At 49.3% G+C, this 18,460-nt stretch overlaps 1 protein-coding gene across 1 annotated transcript in view; it reads left to right on the top strand.

Annotated features, from left to right (window-relative positions):
- The window catches only part of LOC122397700, a 42,270-nt gene that overhangs the window by 3,227 nt on the left and 20,583 nt on the right, over positions 1 to 18,460 (top strand). Inside the window, exons 2-5 of the mRNA XM_043397046.1 lie at positions 4,398 to 4,826; positions 5,070 to 5,519; positions 5,595 to 7,282; positions 8,500 to 8,594. Of these exons, the coding sequence (XP_043252981.1) occupies positions 4,398 to 4,826; positions 5,070 to 5,519; positions 5,595 to 7,282; positions 8,500 to 8,594 (2,662 nt within the window). The remainder of the gene's footprint in view (positions 1 to 4,397; positions 4,827 to 5,069; positions 5,520 to 5,594; positions 7,283 to 8,499; positions 8,595 to 18,460) is intronic.

The following is an 18,460-nucleotide window of genomic DNA, read 5'->3' as shown; positions in this document are numbered from 1 at the left end:
CTAATTTCCTCTTTGGAAGCCTTTCGTCATTCGGGAATCGTGTTTGCGCGACGAATACAGTTCCGTTTGTCCAACGAGATTGGTTTGGAAACGGAGGGAAAAAAGCGCTGCTATTTCGAATTTCCGTATTCGTGGTCGATGCAGTTTCGTGGCATTCCGACGGGAATTCTAGCTTCGTTTACGGTAACGAACGCGATCGCGAATACCATTCCACGCGGAAAACCGCGATTGACCTAAACGTACCGCTAACAACCTCGTGAGAACGAACCTGTCGCCGAGAATTGTCATTTTTACACTCGCGCGACAACGATTAGCAACGATCTTGCAGAAATCTTATTTTAACTATTCTGAAATGTTTGGACTATCGCTTCCTTGAAAGTTGGGATTCTGTTTTAAGCTGGCCGTAGTTTTACCGGTAAAACTATCCGCCAAACCTTGTTCGAAACGCGACTAGGTCGCACGGAACGATTCCTGTATGCAGAAATGCTTTACCAATAATCGCGGGAAACGGGTCAAGTTAATCGCCATCCAGTTGTATTTGCCAGAGGTTTACGGTTTCCTAAGTCTTCGAGTTATTGGGTTGGCGTTGGAAACGAACGCGCGTTCGCATTTCGTGCGCAGCTATCGAGTCGAGCTGAGTCCGAGACCGTACTTTTTAGGCTTTTCTATTTCTCCGCGTCGTTCTCGAAATTAATTTCTGTGTCATGTTCGCAGCTAAACGAAGTATCCGGGGCAGATCCGAATCGATCGAGCGCATCTCGCGAATACGGAACACGGTTTCGTAATATTTTCACGAGACTGCCGGAGCCGAGAGTCCTGAGAGAGCCAGCATATCGAGAGAATGTGCCGGTCAGCCCCGCGGCTACGAATTCCGTTACGCGCACTTGTATGGCTCTTCGGCTTCCCCCGTCTCCTTAGCCCACCAACACATTTTTTACGATCCTCTTCCAAAACCACCGATCCTCCTCCGACAAATTACGCACGATTTTTTCTGGAGAAATAACACTACCGTTCGACGCTTTCGAATTTTTTCCGTAAACAGACTTTCGCGATTTAGAATCTCTCAACGGTGTTTCGGTTCTTTGTTCGTAAGAAATGTCAGATTCGACGGACTAAGCCATAGCACGGTACAAGTGCTAATCATTTGACAACGTCACGGAAGCGTGAGACGATAACTCAGCCGAGACAGGTTTCCGGCGCTGAATGGAATTTCAGATTCGCGATAGCGCATAGGGAAGAAAGTCCGCCACCGGTGCACTCGATTATTCATGATCAATGACGTAGAACAGGAATCTCGAAGCGAACCGTTAACGAGCGTTCTGCGCTTTTCTAACCGGGACTCGCCAAGAAAACCCCGTGGTTCTCTCGACGGCGCAGGTATCACGCGATTCTTCGAAGATGTTAATTCCGAATACCTTTAGCGATCGCGGGAGCAAGCCTTTCTGCACCTGCCGGCGTTACGAAAGTTGCACACTATAGATCAAAGCGATGAAATTTGTGTCAAAGTTGTAGATCTCGAGATCGACCGGTAATTCTTACCAGGGGTCAATGACGGAGAAATTACGAGAAACACTTTTTACCTTGAATACCCGCGTTGAACTTGACATTCATCGACTAATTCGTTTGTCCATTACCAGCGTCGTTTCACCTTTAACCTCCCATAAGAATCAGTTTCTATTATGAGCATCCTTTCTCTCCTGTAGAAAGTTTCTCGATAACTTTTTCCGGTTTTACTATGCAGAATTTCTTATTACCACATGCAAATCGAGCTTTTGGAGACTTTTGCTTTGGATGCACAGATCATATTAGGATTTTTTATTTAACTAAAAATTTTAAACTGTGATCACGCACAATCCTTTTCTTGCAAGTTGAAAATGGCAATAAGAAATCGGGTATAATAAAACCATAAGAAGACATCGAGAAACTTTCTATAGGAGAGAAAGGAACTTCATAATAGAAGCTGATTAGATAGGCAAAAATGTTTACAGAGCGTTGGAAAACATGTTCCCTGCGTTTCCTAGCTTCGAAGCTACCGTGTATTTGCAAACAGTGGTCTCGACTTCGTTCAATACCTTGACATTTCCCCGGAGAATGTTTGGAAATCGGCGAAGGACGCTTTCGGTATTTATCGCGAGACACGCGTTCGATAATATTTCTTGCCGCACAACGCGAACCGTTTCGAAGAACGCGTCTTCTTTATTTTTTTAAAAAACATCTTCCAACAGTTGTCGCGTTAAGTTTCTCTCGAGTGGGGCCATTATTTTACAAGGTAACGAAAGACAAAGTTGCGTGCCACGCAGAAGTTGATGTTCGAAACGGTTCAGAAGCTAACGCGCCCACCACTTCTTTGCGCAAGGGTAACTTTCTAACGACGTCGCTAACCGCGAATAACACATTTTATTATTGACCCTAATCAGCGCCAAATCGTAGCAAATACAGATAAAATAACGCTTAACCAAATTACTCGCGACATTGTCCCAGAGAAAGCATCGTTACCTACGTTATTATGGGCCGTGAGTGCATCGAATTTCATCGAATCATCCGTCTTTATAGGTTTTATTTGTTCGCGAGCAAAAAACCCCTTGATTCACAAAAATTATTACCCCCTGGCGTCTAACGAAGATCTGAATCGCAAGCAGGATTTTCTCTAAAGCGAAGAAAACGTAAATCTGGTGAGCCCTTGACACGCGGGCGTCGAGAGGAAGGAAAACGGCTTATCCTCGACTGGATGTTTCAACGGAGTGACTTACGAGGTTGGAAAGACTTTCCATTCCCGCGGATCGCGCAAGAACGTTCGCCGTGAAAAGGATCGCGGTAATATGAAAAAAATGACGGCCGTGATTCGAAGAACCAGTTAGAGGGAGGCCAGGGAGGATCAGCTGATCGGCCGTCGATGACCCGGGGTCAATCTACTTTCTACTTCTCGCATTCTGCGGAAATCGGAGGCGGTACGCGGGCGACGGAAAGAAAGGCAGCTCGCCTGCGATCCCTGGCTGGAGGCGAGCGTACTTTCTCGCGACGAGAGGAGCGCATTATACATATCGTTAGACGAATCGGGATGCCGATGAGTGAAAACGAACGGAGGCGGTGAATAAAAGAGTCGCATCGCCCCTCGAAGAGTTATTGGTCGGTACGTTCCAGGGGATCTCTCTCCCGACTTTCTGGAAAACAGTCTCTCTATCGTGAGAAGAGATCTCGGTTATTTTTCTTCTGCCCGACATCGCGATCCACCAGCCACGTGGTCGGTCGGTTAATTAACTTTCTTAACGCATGTAAATGAAAATCGTATTCGAAGCGGATCCGCGATGGGAGCTCGAGGAGACACCGGTCCGACGCTGATTTACCTGGACGGCGTATTTTATATTTATTCGCGCAATTTGTACCGTAATCGTATTGTAACAGTACACGGACAGGGAAACGAGCCGGTACGAGCAGAGAACATGAAAGCACCGCGTTAAGTTGGTCACGCGAGTCAGCCGGCATGTAGTTAAAGATCGCTTAATGACCGTCCGAGAAGATCTTCGTGCTACGTGACACAGTTTGCCCGACGTTTATTCGCCGCCGCGAGGTGATGACAATTCGCGAGGTTTCTAAGAGCACACTCTAATTTCCCTCGACTTCGGAGAACCCTGGATCCGGATCATCTGGATTATCGGGGGTCGATGAACTTTTTAGAAACAATATCGAGAATGTTGGATACGGTGGTATCGATACGGAATAGTTGGAGTTTCGAGTTGTCAAACTGCGAGGAACTTCGCTTGTTTACGAGCCTAATGGAATTAGGTTTGTATCGGTGCAAAAGTCCTCTGGATTGGATTACGGAGTTAGCGTTCCCCGTCATTGAAATCGATTGCAAACGCCTGTAGATAGAACAAGACCAATTTGTAGCATGGTTTCGCGTATTCGAATATGTCTGTATCATAGTGCCAAATAACAAGATTAATACGTGAACGAGTGGTTATGGCTGCGTCGCGTTACGGTACTGAAACAGCAATTTCGAGACACTGTCGATTTACTCGAAAAACATTCTAACCTCGCGAGCCGTAGGATAATAGATGGAAAGCCAGATCTAGCACGCCGGACCGTAGTTTATCAAGCCCTGGTTTAGATCGCTGCCCTCCGATTTCTTCGCGTGCCAAGACGCGCTCGTTATCTTTCCATTCGCGAAAATTGTCACCGTGCAACCGGCGTTCGATCGTTTCTTACGTCGCGGCAACTATTGCTATGATCGAATTAATGGAGAAAGCCGCGTAATAACGTCGTTTGCCGACCCGTTGGAAAAACCAGCGGACGATCGTTTGCTCCGTAAAACTGACAAAGTTCCGTCGAACTTCCGAGAAAACTTGTCCGTCGATTACGACACTGATCGTCCACTGATGGCGTGGACTTGGTTTCAGGGAGTGGCCAGCATTCCGGAGTGTAAAGATCAGCAGCGGGCTTGCGATGAATGGAACGCTTTAGGAACGGTCCGGAAAATGGATGTCACCAATAATGTAACCGAGGACTTTGTGACGGTGGTGAACGTCGAGAGCCAGCCGCAGCCGGAAAATTTCGTCACCGTGTTGTCCATCGGCAGCGGAAAGAAGGAGGACGAGCCACCACCCGCGACCTTGACCAAGAGTCAAGTCGGCGGGGTCGACGGGCCCCTCGAAGAGGAGGTCGAGGTGTTCAGGCTGCCGGGAGAACGGCTGGGGTTCGGACTGAAGTTCGAAGGAGGAAACAAGACCTCGGAACGCGTGAGGAGGCTGTTCGTACAGAGCTGCGCGGACCAAAGCCCGGCTAGCAGGGCAAAGTGTTCATGGGGCACCCTGGGGGAAGGCGACGAGGTAAGAGGAACTATCTTTTACATATATCATCCAATACATATACCGATTAATTAGACGAACGCAAGCAGTTCCGCGTCGCGCGACTAAACGCGATTCCGCCTCTAATTTTGCGAGACCCACTTTCTGCGTAACGATTCCCAGGAGAACCCGCGCGCGGTTTGTTTATAGCCGTAACCCGTGCAAGAAACGAGTCTGTCGTATCTCACGTGCGCACCGGTCATATTAACCGCGTCTCTTTTCCAGGTACTCTCGATCGACGGTGTACCAGTGACACACATGACTCGGCTGGATTGCGTGAGGAGATTGAAGGAATCGCAGCTGGTTATCAAGCTAATGGTCAGGTGCAGGGGAGCGCTCAGGCCTGAAGTTGTGAGCGCCGAGAAAAAAAGTTCACCGGAGAAGAGCAAAGTGCCTCCGGAACTGCCCTTGGCGCCTCCGCCGGTTCCGCCGCGAAAGCTCAGGCAAGCTCGTGGCTCCGCGGACGGCGAGGCCAATCCAAGTCCTGTGAAAAAGTCCTGGAACGGAACCAGATCCCAGAACGGTTCCCAAAACAGTTCCCCCGGATCGCACGACTGCAAATCCAGCGCGTACGACAGCTGCGAGTCCTCGCCGAAGAGCACCAATGGATCCGTCCAGGAGACGCCGAAAGGATCGCCGAAGGAACGTTCGCCGGAACTCGCGAAATCGAAACAGGTTCGACGCGAAATATTCTATTTAATCCGTAAATATTCGCCACGATTGTCGATACTAATGTACGCGCGCTTGCAGGAACCACCGGAAGCGATGGTGTATCTGGACGCTAGATCGCAGTGCGGTTCGACGCACGGAAGCACATCCGACGACACCGGAAGCTCGATGTCGACGGTAATCGACCGGTTCTCGACGTCCGACCGAGTGTCGACCATCTCTACCGCCTCGACTGCTTCCACCGCGTCCGAACAACCCGGCGAACCTTCCCTGAGGACCGACCACGAGTTCGATCGAACCTCGGATCGCGATTTCCAATTGTCCAAAGCGATCTGTCCGTTCGAGAACTTGGAGGGCGACTACTCGTCGAATCCGCCCGACTACCTGCTGCGTCGGCTGGCAAACTCCGAGGCAGTGACCCACGTCGAGTCCCGAGGCGAAGTGGAGAGGATCACCGCGGTGGTAGCGCCGAACACGGTGTTGATCGAGGAAACGATCACCTTTCAGCCGCCGTTGAGCTTCCAGGACGCGCCGCTGAGCTACGGCCACGAGGCCAGGCCGGATCTCTTTTACACGGCGGACCTGGCCGCCGACTCGACCACGCATTTCAGGCCAATTAAAGACGACGTCGAGCTCGTCGAGCGCGTCAACGGCGGCCACGAGGAATTCCGCACGCCGGACGCTGAGAAACCCAAGGAAACGCAACCCTCGGACAAGACGCCTCCGCCTCTGCCGGCGAGGAATCACGTTAACAGGATCACCGTCAATCAAACGACGGGCAACGAACGCTCGATCGAGCCTCGACCGCGGAAATCGTCCGACGCATCCGAGACCACCGATGGCCAACCAGATGTACCGATTCTGCCGCCCAAGCCGCTGCCAAGAAGGGACGTCAAGGTCAGGCGGAAGAGGCCACCCCCGCCGCCTCCGCCGCCCACCGCCGTGCCTCGAACGGAAGTCAAGCCGGAGACCAAACAAACGAGCTTCGAGCCGGAGGAACCGTCGAGTCCGGAAATAGTTGCTTCTAAGAAGGTGGACGACTCGGTTGCCAAAGCAAAGCCGGAGGATAGGTCAAAGGCTCTCGAGAGAGACGAGGCAGAGAAAGGTTCGGCGAACCAGAACCAGAACCAGAGCAACGAGTCCGATCCGGAGAAGCAGAGAAACGACGAGACGGAAGACACCGAGTCAACCGAGAATTACGATTTTCTCGAGGACGACGGTGTCCAGAGGACGAACAAGGTGTTCGAGATAATCGAAATAAGGAAGGCGAAAGCGATGTCGCCTTGGAAGAGCAACTCATTTTCGCAAAACGACGTGGACGAGGAAAGTATCGACCACGACGAAGAGAGAATGCAGGTGGAGATTGTCGAGAGCTACGAGAGACCTAAGCCGAAACTTAGGACCGCGGTCACGATCTCGACGGAAGCGGAGGATTCGGGGGAGGAAAGCGACGAGGCGATCACGAGATTCAACGATTGCATAGACACCCAGTACGACAGACAGTCGATCAGAAACGATCATTTGGATCGTTCGCCGGAGACGACGGGATTCGGGAGACAGGAGAGCGACGAGGAAGAGTCGTATAGATCTCTCAACGACGTTGATCGTGATCTACGAAATTTGGAAGGGAATCGAGGCCGGGACGAGCAGGGATCCGTCGAGGACGACGAAACCAGCGACGAGAGCGACGACGACGATTATTATTGGCAAAGTAACCTGGCTACGATCGGCGAAGAAGAGGAAACAAATTCCCTCGAGTACGCGACCGCGTAAGTTAAGATATAACGTCTCATTTTTGTGTACAAATGGTATAGAGGCGTACTTTGTAACGCGATTGTCAAGATCGCTTTCGTTTTCATCGATGGAAACTGTTTTCTTTTAACGCGAACGAAAAGGATAAAACCGAGACGTATCTGCATCTGCTTCGAATTCAACTTGCACTTCAAACAGGAAAGATTCGTCCACGATACGTAGCGGTGTAATATAAGCATCGCGAGTTTGAGATACAACGATTTCGAGAGATCCGTAAACAAGGAAGTGTCGTTATCGAAAGCGTACGATAGGGATTTTTCGAACGTTTAACAATATCCACGCTCGATAAACGCGATCGAGTTCTCGAAACCAGTTTTGAAAAAAGAGAATAAAAGGAGGAGCGTTAATGCGCAACACGGCGATCCCTCGCGAGAGATACCTTTCCTCGCTACCTGATTCGTTCTGAAACTGGTCCCTCTTCCTTATTACCGGCTATCAAAGTGTACCATCTACTTGATTTTACTGGAAAAGCTTTTCACGCTGATCTACTATCTTATCTGTCGCGCGACGCGTTTGCGTTCGAGGCAATGTCCAGCGTGTGTACGCTTAAGTAGGTACAGATTTACAGTACATTAATCCGCAACTATCCGGCGTAGCGAACGGTAGCGCGATGAATTCTTTGAGCCTAAGCAAATTATGCCTTTTGCCCGGAATTTACTCCGGCTCGCCTCGATTGAGACGCACACGATGATTTATGGCTGTGAAACGTCTATTTTTATTTGTAACGCGCCGGTAATGCGTTTAATCTAGGCTTCGAAGCAAGGATAAACAACGCGCAATGAGTTTGAAACGTCGTTTTAGTTAGTGTATGTAGAGTACAGACATTTTCGAACGAGGGTAGGCGTTTTGGTTAAGTGAAAAAATGAAATTTCGAAGGGCTATGGTTAAAGCAGTTAATGGCAACCGTTGGATCGTCGTTTTAAAAATTCAATCGCTCCCTTTATGGATATGGGTCATTCCGTGCACGGCGTGCGACGAGAGAAAAAAGTTAATTGTCCATTTAGGCCACGAAAAAGGGGTTCCCGATGCGCGAAAATGGAGCAACACGATCGACTCGTCCGACTCCATTTCGGAGTAAGCGTAGCTACACGATTCGTATTGCTTCAAATTACACGAAAATAGGCTGTCGAATTCGAAAATTGAGAAAACAATTATAATTTCTGTAATTTTTCAGAGACAAAGAGGGAAGCGACAGCGAAACGAATCTGACAGAGAACTCAGAATGCCTGGAGTCACCGACCAGTAAGAACGACGCATTCAACTCAAAAGGTAAGTCTCCAAGAACTACTTTGTTAATCATAAGGCAATGCTATTCTTACCACCCTTCGTCCCTTACGTATTACGCGAAGGGTCGAAACGTTTCGATAAAAGGAGAATTACGCTTATCGATGTGCTCCGTAAGACCATCATTCTTATCTTAATTCGCCAATTTAAACGTCGAAAAGCGCGCGCCGAGCACATTGAAACGCGTCTTGGAGGTCAATAGATAACAATTACGTACGCAACATGGGGTGGCGGTCAAACTACGCGAGTCAGACGTTTACGTTTATTAAGCTTAACTGCGCAAAAATGTTAGCGCCGTCGCGTGGCCTTGAATCGTCGTTAATTTCCACGGAAATCCACGTTGATCGGATCGTTAGGTTTCTCGGTGTTTCTCGGACGGGAAACGAGAGGAACAACGCTGTTGGCGTATCGATGATCCGGGGCGATGATCGATATCGATCCGGGAGGCTGGAGAAACGAAAGGATCCGCGCGCGATCCCTCGGCGGAACGATTCCATTGAACTCGTAGCGAAGGTTTGCACGCGAGAAGGAATTCTCGGCCGACGCGGTGAACACGCGGCGTGCACGCACGCCCACGCGCGCGTCCCGCCGCCTCGCGTCGCGCTTCATAAAGGTTACGCATTAATCTCGGTGCGTTACGCGCCGCTAAGGTTCTCCGGTTTCGCGCGTGCACGCCGACGAGCATTCAAAACGGAGGCAGAACCTAAGACAAAGGCGTTGCTCGATCAGCTCGCTCGTGGCGCACCTTCGACGCCCAGGAATTTCTAGTCATAGCCGATACAACCGCCAAATGGTAACTACCATCATTGTCCGCCAAAAATGGATCGCGACTTACGTGGGAAATCCATCGACCAGTACTCGTCACAGCGTCACGATCGTCTAAAAATATCCCGACCATTACGCGTATCATTTTAATATCTAACGTGAAAAACCGGGGACCACCCTGCTCGACGCTCTCCACATTGTAGTTAGCGACGGTACACCACATTCCCCTTAATTATACTCGATTGACTTCGTGCAGAGATTTCTCCAAGACCGAGAAGATAGCGTCTTCGGGTCGATGACTCCAGATATATGTACAAGGGTTAACGCGCACCGAAGCAACCACTTCGATGACTGACGTCGCGGTGAAAATAACGAGTGACGAATAGAAAGAGATTCGGGATGAATGTATCCGACGTACTCGCGGAAAGAAAAAGGCCCGGAGTCGGGACGGTTCGAATTAATTTCAATAACGTTTATCGATTCCGATTCATTAAAGTTGTACGGTACCGTATTAACATTGCACGCGCGTAATCTCCCCAGAGCGTAGACTATAAATTCTGGCGGTTCGAGCGCCGAAGCGGGACTGACCTAAGACAGTCCAGATAAAACGCGCTAGGAAATTCCTAAAGAGTTACAATATAAACAAGACCCATTTGTTTACGCGAAGAAGATAAGGAACAGCGTTGCTCGCGTAGCGACCCGATAGAAAAGGCGCGCGGTAATTGCTAGCCTGGATGTACCGGATGTCGATTATCGTGGGCGTGCGCGAACGCGCGCGATCATTTACACTCGCAGCCTTATTACGAGCAACGGTCGTGATCCAGTAAATGTATGGTCAAGAATTTTCGCACCTCGTGCGAGCCCCGTCGTACACATCGTATTTCAGTTTGGCGTTTACAGAGAGAGGACGTTAAGAGGAAAACTAAAGACTCAGGCTGCACCGTACTTCTAAATATGGTCTCGGTTCGTTTATAATCCAAGGTGGAAAACCGGTCGTTTGTTTTTGCATACGGAGATCGACGACGTTAAATCGTCCGGAAAAGTGGTTCCCGCGGAGGAATCGCGCGTTACGAAATCACGGCGAGAAAGATCAGCGGCACCGACGAACAGGGGAAATAAGGAAACTCCTTTCGATCGCTAATCAGCGGCGGCACCACTCCTCGAAAGTGGATGCTCGATCGCGGCCGGTGGGTGTGAGAACGAAACCGTTAAGAATAATTCAAGAACCGCGAGGCGAGGCCCGGCGCAGGTAGCTGGTTTACACTGCTAACGAAGGAACCGGGCTTTGAGGATCCCATTAAAACGCGAAACTTTACGACGCAGCCCTTTCACGGGGAATAAACGTTCCGAATAGCCGTTGCCTTAACTTTTCGTGGTATTTACAGAACGAAACGCAGAATTGTTGACATCCCTCCGTTAACTCTTCGAATAAAACCATTCGACCGCTTCCACGTCTACTCGCCGTGCGTTTAAAAAAGAAAACCGTAATGATAATATGGTTTCTATCCGCGGTATTTATACCACAAGAGTGTAAAAAAGCTAAACGCGTCTGTTACGCAAGCTGACGGATAATCGCGGGAAACGATAAATCATCGGGGTTCGTAAAGTTGCGAGAGATATTCGCCCGGTCGTGTCGCTGCGTTCCATCGGGTTAGGCCTCTAACTCTCGGTGAACAGTGCGAGCAGCCACGGTTGCAAGTGTGGGTGGCTGGTCAGGGTCTGTCAGGGCATAGTAGTCACAACAATATGGCGGTTGCGCATACCCGAGGCTCCAGGGTTCGCCGTCTGCCGGAGCTCTCGCAGTGGCTGACCGCGCTCAAGGTCCCATTCCCCCTTAATCGCCTTCCTTTTCGAGATCTTTCACTCGGTTCGCTCCCAATCGAAGAGACCGCAATCTCTGGCGAACGCTGCCGCATATACGCGTACCTAGGAGCCCGTACGAAGTGGACGGCATTCCATGGAACCAACCTGGATGTTGCACGCAGTATACTGACCTAAAGATAACTGCCTTACCCTACAATCGTCTCGCGTCATTGCTCGATTATTCGACTACCCACCTATCGAACAGCGGTTCGATGTCGCGGCTACCTGACGCGCGAATCCTATCCTCCTCTTCGTGGACAAGAATCGTTTACGAGGATATTGGTGGCTTTGTAGCCGAACGGAGCTATAATGATCATGGGCTTTCCCTTTGGTCGGGAATCGAAACGGAAACGACGGACGCGCGATATAACTCGTCCGCCTATTTGGTTGGAGGGAACTGGCCGCGCGGATGATTAGTCGAATCGATCATTCGGAGAAACTATTGGCGGGGAATCGATCGAGGAAGCGTCGATGCGTCGAATCGTTGGCAAAACGGTCCGGCCCGATGCAGAGGAGGATAAACTCGAGGGAGAATCGTTCGCCGTGCAATTATGAAGTCACGGTCAAATGGTCGAGGGTTGATCGATGCGCGCCAGTGAGTCGCGAATCCTCTGCCATTTTCCACGGAACTTGAAATTAGATCGTTCGATTTTATTTATTGCACGGGCCGGGAGTAAGTTAGCCGCGATGATAGGCGACTTCGCAAAGTATCGTTTCGCCGGGGGGGGAACCGGTTGACCGCCGCTTTAAAAACCGTTTAGTCGAAAGGATCGCTGTTTATCCGTCACGCTAGCAATTGTAAGATAAATGTACGGGGAGAACGACGGGAGACAGGTCATCTCGTTCCCTTGGACGGACAAAGCCCTAAGGTTATTATGTTCGGAGCAGATTTATACCGTATTAATTAGCTGCGTCGGTCGTTAACATTTAGTAAAAGCACAATCGAACGTTTTAATGATTCTCGAACGATCCTGATTTAATTTTCAACGCGACTTTTATGGATATTTAATTCCGTTCGGAAAGCACTTAACGCTCCGCGTACGGGCATAAATCCTCGAACAGCCGAAGATCAAACGATCCTGCGGGTCAATGATATTCAATCCCCGTAAGAGATATTCATTTAATAAATCCAACGGAACGAGTTGTACCCGGTCCGGGCGAGTCGAGCGACGCACGCAATAAACCCGTTGAAAAGTAACGTTCTCGCGTTGATCGAAACGGGAATCGCCACGCTCGATCCCGGAAATGCCAGCCAGTCCTCGATCGGCCCATTCGAATGTATCGCGAATAGATAAGCAGGCTGGGACGTTACGAAACCACGAGAAAATTCAACCGTGGAAAAGAAGGGTACAAAAACCCATACTCGTCATTATGTCGGGAGAGAATGGAGGCAATCGCGTCTGAAAGGATCTTACTCCGCGCCTACGTGCGACCAATACGTCCGATTGAAGCGACGACATTCCAATGCGCCAACCCGGAAGGTGCCCGCGCACCGACATCGATTCGATTAGCTTCGATAAGTCATACTTGTACTCATGCAAACACGCGCGTGCCCCGTGCCCCGTGCCCCGTGGCCTGGGGAATTCGAAAGATCGCGGTGCAACGAGGCTTTTATCCTGCAAATGCTCGATCCAGAGAAGCGTGCTCCAACCTAACCACGATGTTTACAAACACCGATTGCGAGTAATTAGTATGGGACGACGGTGGAAAACCGTCCTAGTCCAAACGAATGCGTAATCGTGCCGACACGGAAGAGCGACGCCAGACTGGCAGTCCCTGCTGCCACAGGTGTTCACCGGGTGACTTTGTTCGTGCATACTGATCCGATTTCACGCGCGTGTCCGATCCCTCGCGAGAAGCGGAAACCAGAAGCGTACCACGCGCTCGAGATACACAGATTTTTGAGTTTATCGTCGAGTCGTCGGTCAGAGGACAACGGGTAAATAAATTTTGCGCCGCGTAGCATAAGCAGCTTTTTCTTCGGATCGGTACGAGGCGGAGAACGTCCCTTTACAGTTACTCTCGCGGCTCGAGACCGCGACTTATCGTCAACGTGGCAGTAAATCGGCCTCTCCGCGCGACTCGAGGCGCTAAAACACAGCCGAGAAAACGAGCACCAGGCACCAGGCACCGTCGACCGACGACGTTCGCGATCCGGAACGCGCGCACGATGGAAGCACGCGGGGCAATCAGCGCGGATTTTTCGCCGCGCGGAATGCCCCCGGTCGCTATAAGCGGCGACATTGCGCGGATGCCGCTTAGACATCGGTAAAAGATCGGTTTCTTTCGATCCCGCTGTCGAGGACACCGAGTTATCGATAACCTTCGCGACTTGACCGCTCGGAATGCTCTATCGGTGAAAAAGTTGTCCCCCGGGAGGGCTCAGGGTCAGGCGTTAGATCGATCTTCGGCGCAGCTAGACGTTTCAACGTGCACCAACATCGTCTAGTTAAAGATGCATACGTCGGAAAGTCCTAGCAAAAATACTCATAGATACGATTTCGATTCCATGCCCGGAATGTACCGTTTGCACGGGGGAATTGCGAGCAAATACGAAAAAGGAAAGTTTGCCGATAAAGTAAACGATGTAGCAACAATCTTGTCACGAAACGTGGAAAAACAAGGTATCCTCGTCTACAAGAGTCATTCCAATTTATCCAGCCGAGTAGATCGAAAACCGGACGTACGAGTCAGATCTTCGAAAGGTCTACATAGTATCTACTCCTCGGCTCGATAGGTATTTCTACCAGAGTCCACTCTTAACTAGAATTTAAAACTCTGACAAGACCGTCTATCGTATCCGCTTTTGAAAATTTAAATTTAATACGAATCGAGCCTGCGCGTTGCCCGTTTATCATTCACCGACCATTGTCTCGATCGTTTGTAATCGGGGGAGCAAATGATATTAGTCTCTCGTCTATAATAGCAGAAAAGATCGCGAGATGGAATCGAGGAGATCCCGTTGGACTTGAGCTTGACTCTAATTGGAGGGTCCAGACCCCGGACGCAGGAGGAATTCGTGCAAGCTGCAGATTCTCGCATTCCAGCGATGCGCGCGGTCCGGCTTCTCTCCCTCTCTTTCTGCATTTATAGAGCTGCTCGCGCCAAGTTTGAACTCGCGAGCCTTCCACGCCGCTTCGTCCGCGAAACGGAAGAAGCTCGACCGGTTTCTTTTTTGTCGCGCTTCTCTCAGAACGCGACCATCGCGCGGCTCCGCTCGCCGACGCGCCGCGGCGCGCGAGGATTCCAAAGGGAACAGCGGTTCCTCGTAGCCCTTCGCGCGAATCGAGCGCAACGATATCGACGGAAACTCTCGTTTTCAGGATTTTCCCGCACCGTTCGATCCCTCGTCCGTGACGAGCGATGCAAACCGCGGTGGATCGCGATTTTTTCCATCGTCTCTTCTTCCGCGGCGTCCGGTAGCTGCGGTTTCCCACGCGCGGCGCGCAACTTTGCACAGTCAACATTCTTGCGCTAACTAATCAACGACGCGTGACTCTCCTTTGAGCCACCGCTGCAGCGGCACGAGGCTTTTCCGTGACTCTTAACGGCCACTTGTTCCACGTCGGAAGTTGCGTCGATGAAAAGTTTAAACCACTGACGGGGCAAGGTGACGAACCCGACGTCCTCAAAGTAGCCAATTCGTATTCGCGAGTCCGTTAACTGCTATCGCCGTTCGACGGGCACGAAATTCTGGATACAATTTAAAACCGCGTCTACGTTGCGTGACAATGAGTCGGCCTTTACAACTATGCATCCTCCATTTACATCACGTTCGTCATTGTCAGGGACATCGGGGCACGCGACGCAACGTGCATGCAAATGCACTTTGGATAGCGGTAATTCCTACACGTTACGTGTTACCGAATAACGTGAAAACGTTCAAACGTAAGCCTAGGCTGTGCCCCCGTACCTTCGACACGTTCCAGACGTCTTGTCGGCGCAACATACTTTGTTCTACGCCGCATTTCGCACACACGGGTACGTGACTTTATCGAAAACCGTAACGATAAAAAACATGCTTGGAATAAATCTGACAACGCGCTATATAATCAAATATAGCCTATTTGTTAAAACGTAGGAAATATGCGCAAGTTTGGAAGCACCATCGTACTTCACAAGCATCAGTGAGAAAGAAGCTTAACAGAGGAACGAAGCAACTGGTTGCGCCCCTCTGCCAGTCGCAACGCGTACTATAAAACTTTGAGATGAAATGAAAGGCACAATGAATTTTGTGCATTTGTAAATACCGTGCAACTTAAAACGCCAAGTCGTACGCAAAACAATCGAGTGTATAAATGGCGGTGCCGAGCATGGGTCTTGCGGAGCCTCGCTTTCATGCATAAACCCGAGTGGCACACTCGAACTCGAGGAAATTCGAGCCCTCAAAGGCCAGCTAACTTCTTTTTTACCGGCTATTCGACTCCAGTCGCCGTATGGCGAAACACTCGTCAGTGACGCTCAATTCCACCCGAGGGCGCTTCGGGTTCTCGTTATTGCTCCTCGAATCGAGAGGACTTTTTACGAGGCGGCTCGAGTTTCGTCGAATTCGCGAAACGAGGAGAATAATATAACGCTAGAGCTCGGAAATGATCGCATCCTCGCGAGACGATCTTGAAATCGTTCTCAAAACTGTACGATAAAAATTGCATCGTAGAGAACATCCCTTTCGAATGTTCCTGCCAAGCGGAACCTTACTTTTCGCGTTTGAGACTCTCGAACGATATCATTTGTCCGCGAATTGATTTCTAACCTTTGCTTCGAATCTTTAAAAATGTTCACGTCCGTTCGAGCAAACAAAGATTGCCAAATTCAACATTACCGATTACGTATCCGCTTAGCTTGTCGCTTCGTATCGTACGACGTACATAATCGTACAAACTTTCCAAAAAACGCGGTTACAAAACGACTCTATCGAATTCTAGCGCCATGAAACATTTATGAACCAAGCATCGACAACATTAAATTATAAAATAAGATGCATGCTAACGTTAGGAAATTGCGTATGTACATACCCAAGGAGAATGTCGCGTTGCAATGCCAGATGGTTAATAATGTTGCACATGTTCCTCTTCGAAATTCCTTGTTCTCGTGGACAAGGATCACACTCGTTGAATAATACATCATCGACATCGAATTCGAACGAGAGCTGCTTCCTTCGTAGCAAACTTCACAAGGGACCACTGTTTCGATACTTTATCACGATGCTCCTGGTTCCTCGCATTCTTGCAAAGTTAACGACTGGTTCCCTCCCTGCAACGAAATCTGGTCTCATCCCGCCAAAATCTGCATAGAATCGTTAGCTTAATACTGACGTCACACTGTGGCGCTGCTGATCTGTCGTGTAATTGCATTGGCTAATGATTGTTTTCTCCGCCAATCGCGACGCTAGAATCAAGATTTTCTACAAGAAAAGATACTTACGTTCCATTGTAAAGAATCTGCAAAGGTTAACCAATCCGAAACATCGAGCATCGTTGTCAACATTGTGGCGCTGTTGGGTCCTTGTGTTTTGTAAGGTTAAAAAACTGTTCTCTCCGTAATGGCGTCACGGCAGATAAATCTTCCGATATGACGAGTCGCATTCCATCGCGAAAAGAAGACGCTACAGGTCAGGCGCGATCAGCAAGCAAAGAAGACGCAAGGTCGTAAATACGTGTAACTCGGAATACTTGTTTTTTCGTCGGATTTGGCAGCATTGTGCGAGGTTGGCGCCCCGCGGCCAATCGTAGTGGTTTATCGATGTCGATCTCGCGTTCGCTCGCGGACAATAACGCTGCCACGAAAAGAGTTACCTTTTGTCCGCGAGGACTCGCACCGCGGAGAAAACACATTCTAAATCGATTCGACACACTTCTGACCCGTGTCAGAGATTGCACGTCCAGTCCGGCTGGGCAATAATTGTTTCGCGCCATCGATATATCACCACGAATCGATATCCGCGACACATCTGCCTCGCGGCCCTTGCGGTCTAGCATCTTATTGGTCATCTGATACGCACGGGCACCTTTCTCCCTTGGACTTTATGGTCTGTTTTAATTAAACCCATCCCTCCAGCACTTGTTCTTGCATCACGGTTTATCATTTTTTTCTTCCAAGCAAAGGTACGTTGAAAAAATTCTTACGATGCACACACGATCGCGTCGGTAAGTAGTTACACCTTGCGTGAGACTATTTGTCCGCCGATAAATGATTCAAGCCATCTGTTATACCAATGATAGATTTCGATAAAACGGTCGGTAGCGACCCCTCAATATTGTTTCGACAAAGTGGCCAAGATGTGGGGCCAACAATCCTGAGGGAGCATATTTCATCGTCAGAAAGTAAGTTAACGATCATATAACTCTTCGTTTTTCGTAGATGTCTATCGCAATATCTATTTTCACGTTCTCTTTGAATGTCAGTAAAGCACTTACGGTACTTGTATCGGTATCTAAAGCCGAATCTGAAGCGATAACCTCTAATATTTTGTTAAGCACGGCAAAAAAGCGGGAACGATCTGCTGTAGGAAATCGTGACAAGACAACCATATCTTTCGCCAAGTAAAACGCAATCGTTTGATTATCAGGAAAATAAAAGAGAGGTTAGAACTGCCGATAGGACTAACACGAATCAAGAAACGTTCATCAGGAAGTTTTCATTGCCGTGCGACGTAGGTAACCATTAATTTCTTAAAATTAAATACCGAATATTTAAAGAAGCCTTTATTTTGTATATCGTAACAGTTTTAAGCGAACAACAAGTTTGAAACTATTGCTATAAATTCTAATAGTTAAATACGAGAATCTTGCATGCCGAATAAACCTGCTAGAAAAAGTATCGTGCGAGTCGAAGGACTTGTTTCTGGTTTTATCTGGCGACTTCCGGCTTCTCGGTGGAGGATCTCGTTCAATTCCATTACGGAGATTCGTCCAAAAATACTTGCGGTTTTCGAGATCGAATGAGTAATTTATATGCATGCGCACATTTACGATCCTATCGAGTTAACTCGAAGGTAACCTATCAACAGTAAAGGTACCTCGGTCTCTCCGCGAGACCAGTAAGGAAGCCTCGTCATTGGTGGAAAGGGATGCCCAACGATGTCCCAGGCAGAGGCAGAAAGGCGTTCGCCAGTCTCCTCTCGACGCTCCGAGTCAAAACGTTCCGGCCTCTCGTCTGTTTTGCCTCGTGCGTTACCTTACAATTGTCAACAAATTTTTCCAACAATTTCACGTTCAACGTTT

Source organism: Colletes gigas, unplaced genomic scaffold, assembly GCF_013123115.1.
Source record: "Colletes gigas isolate AHSC1104 unplaced genomic scaffold, ASM1312311v1 Colletes_gigas_Sc00010, whole genome shotgun sequence".
NCBI classification, from domain to species: Eukaryota; Metazoa; Arthropoda; class Insecta; order Hymenoptera; family Colletidae; genus Colletes; species Colletes gigas.
The sequence above is the reverse complement of the archived record's forward strand: the minus strand, read 5'-3'. Positions and strand labels throughout refer to the sequence as shown.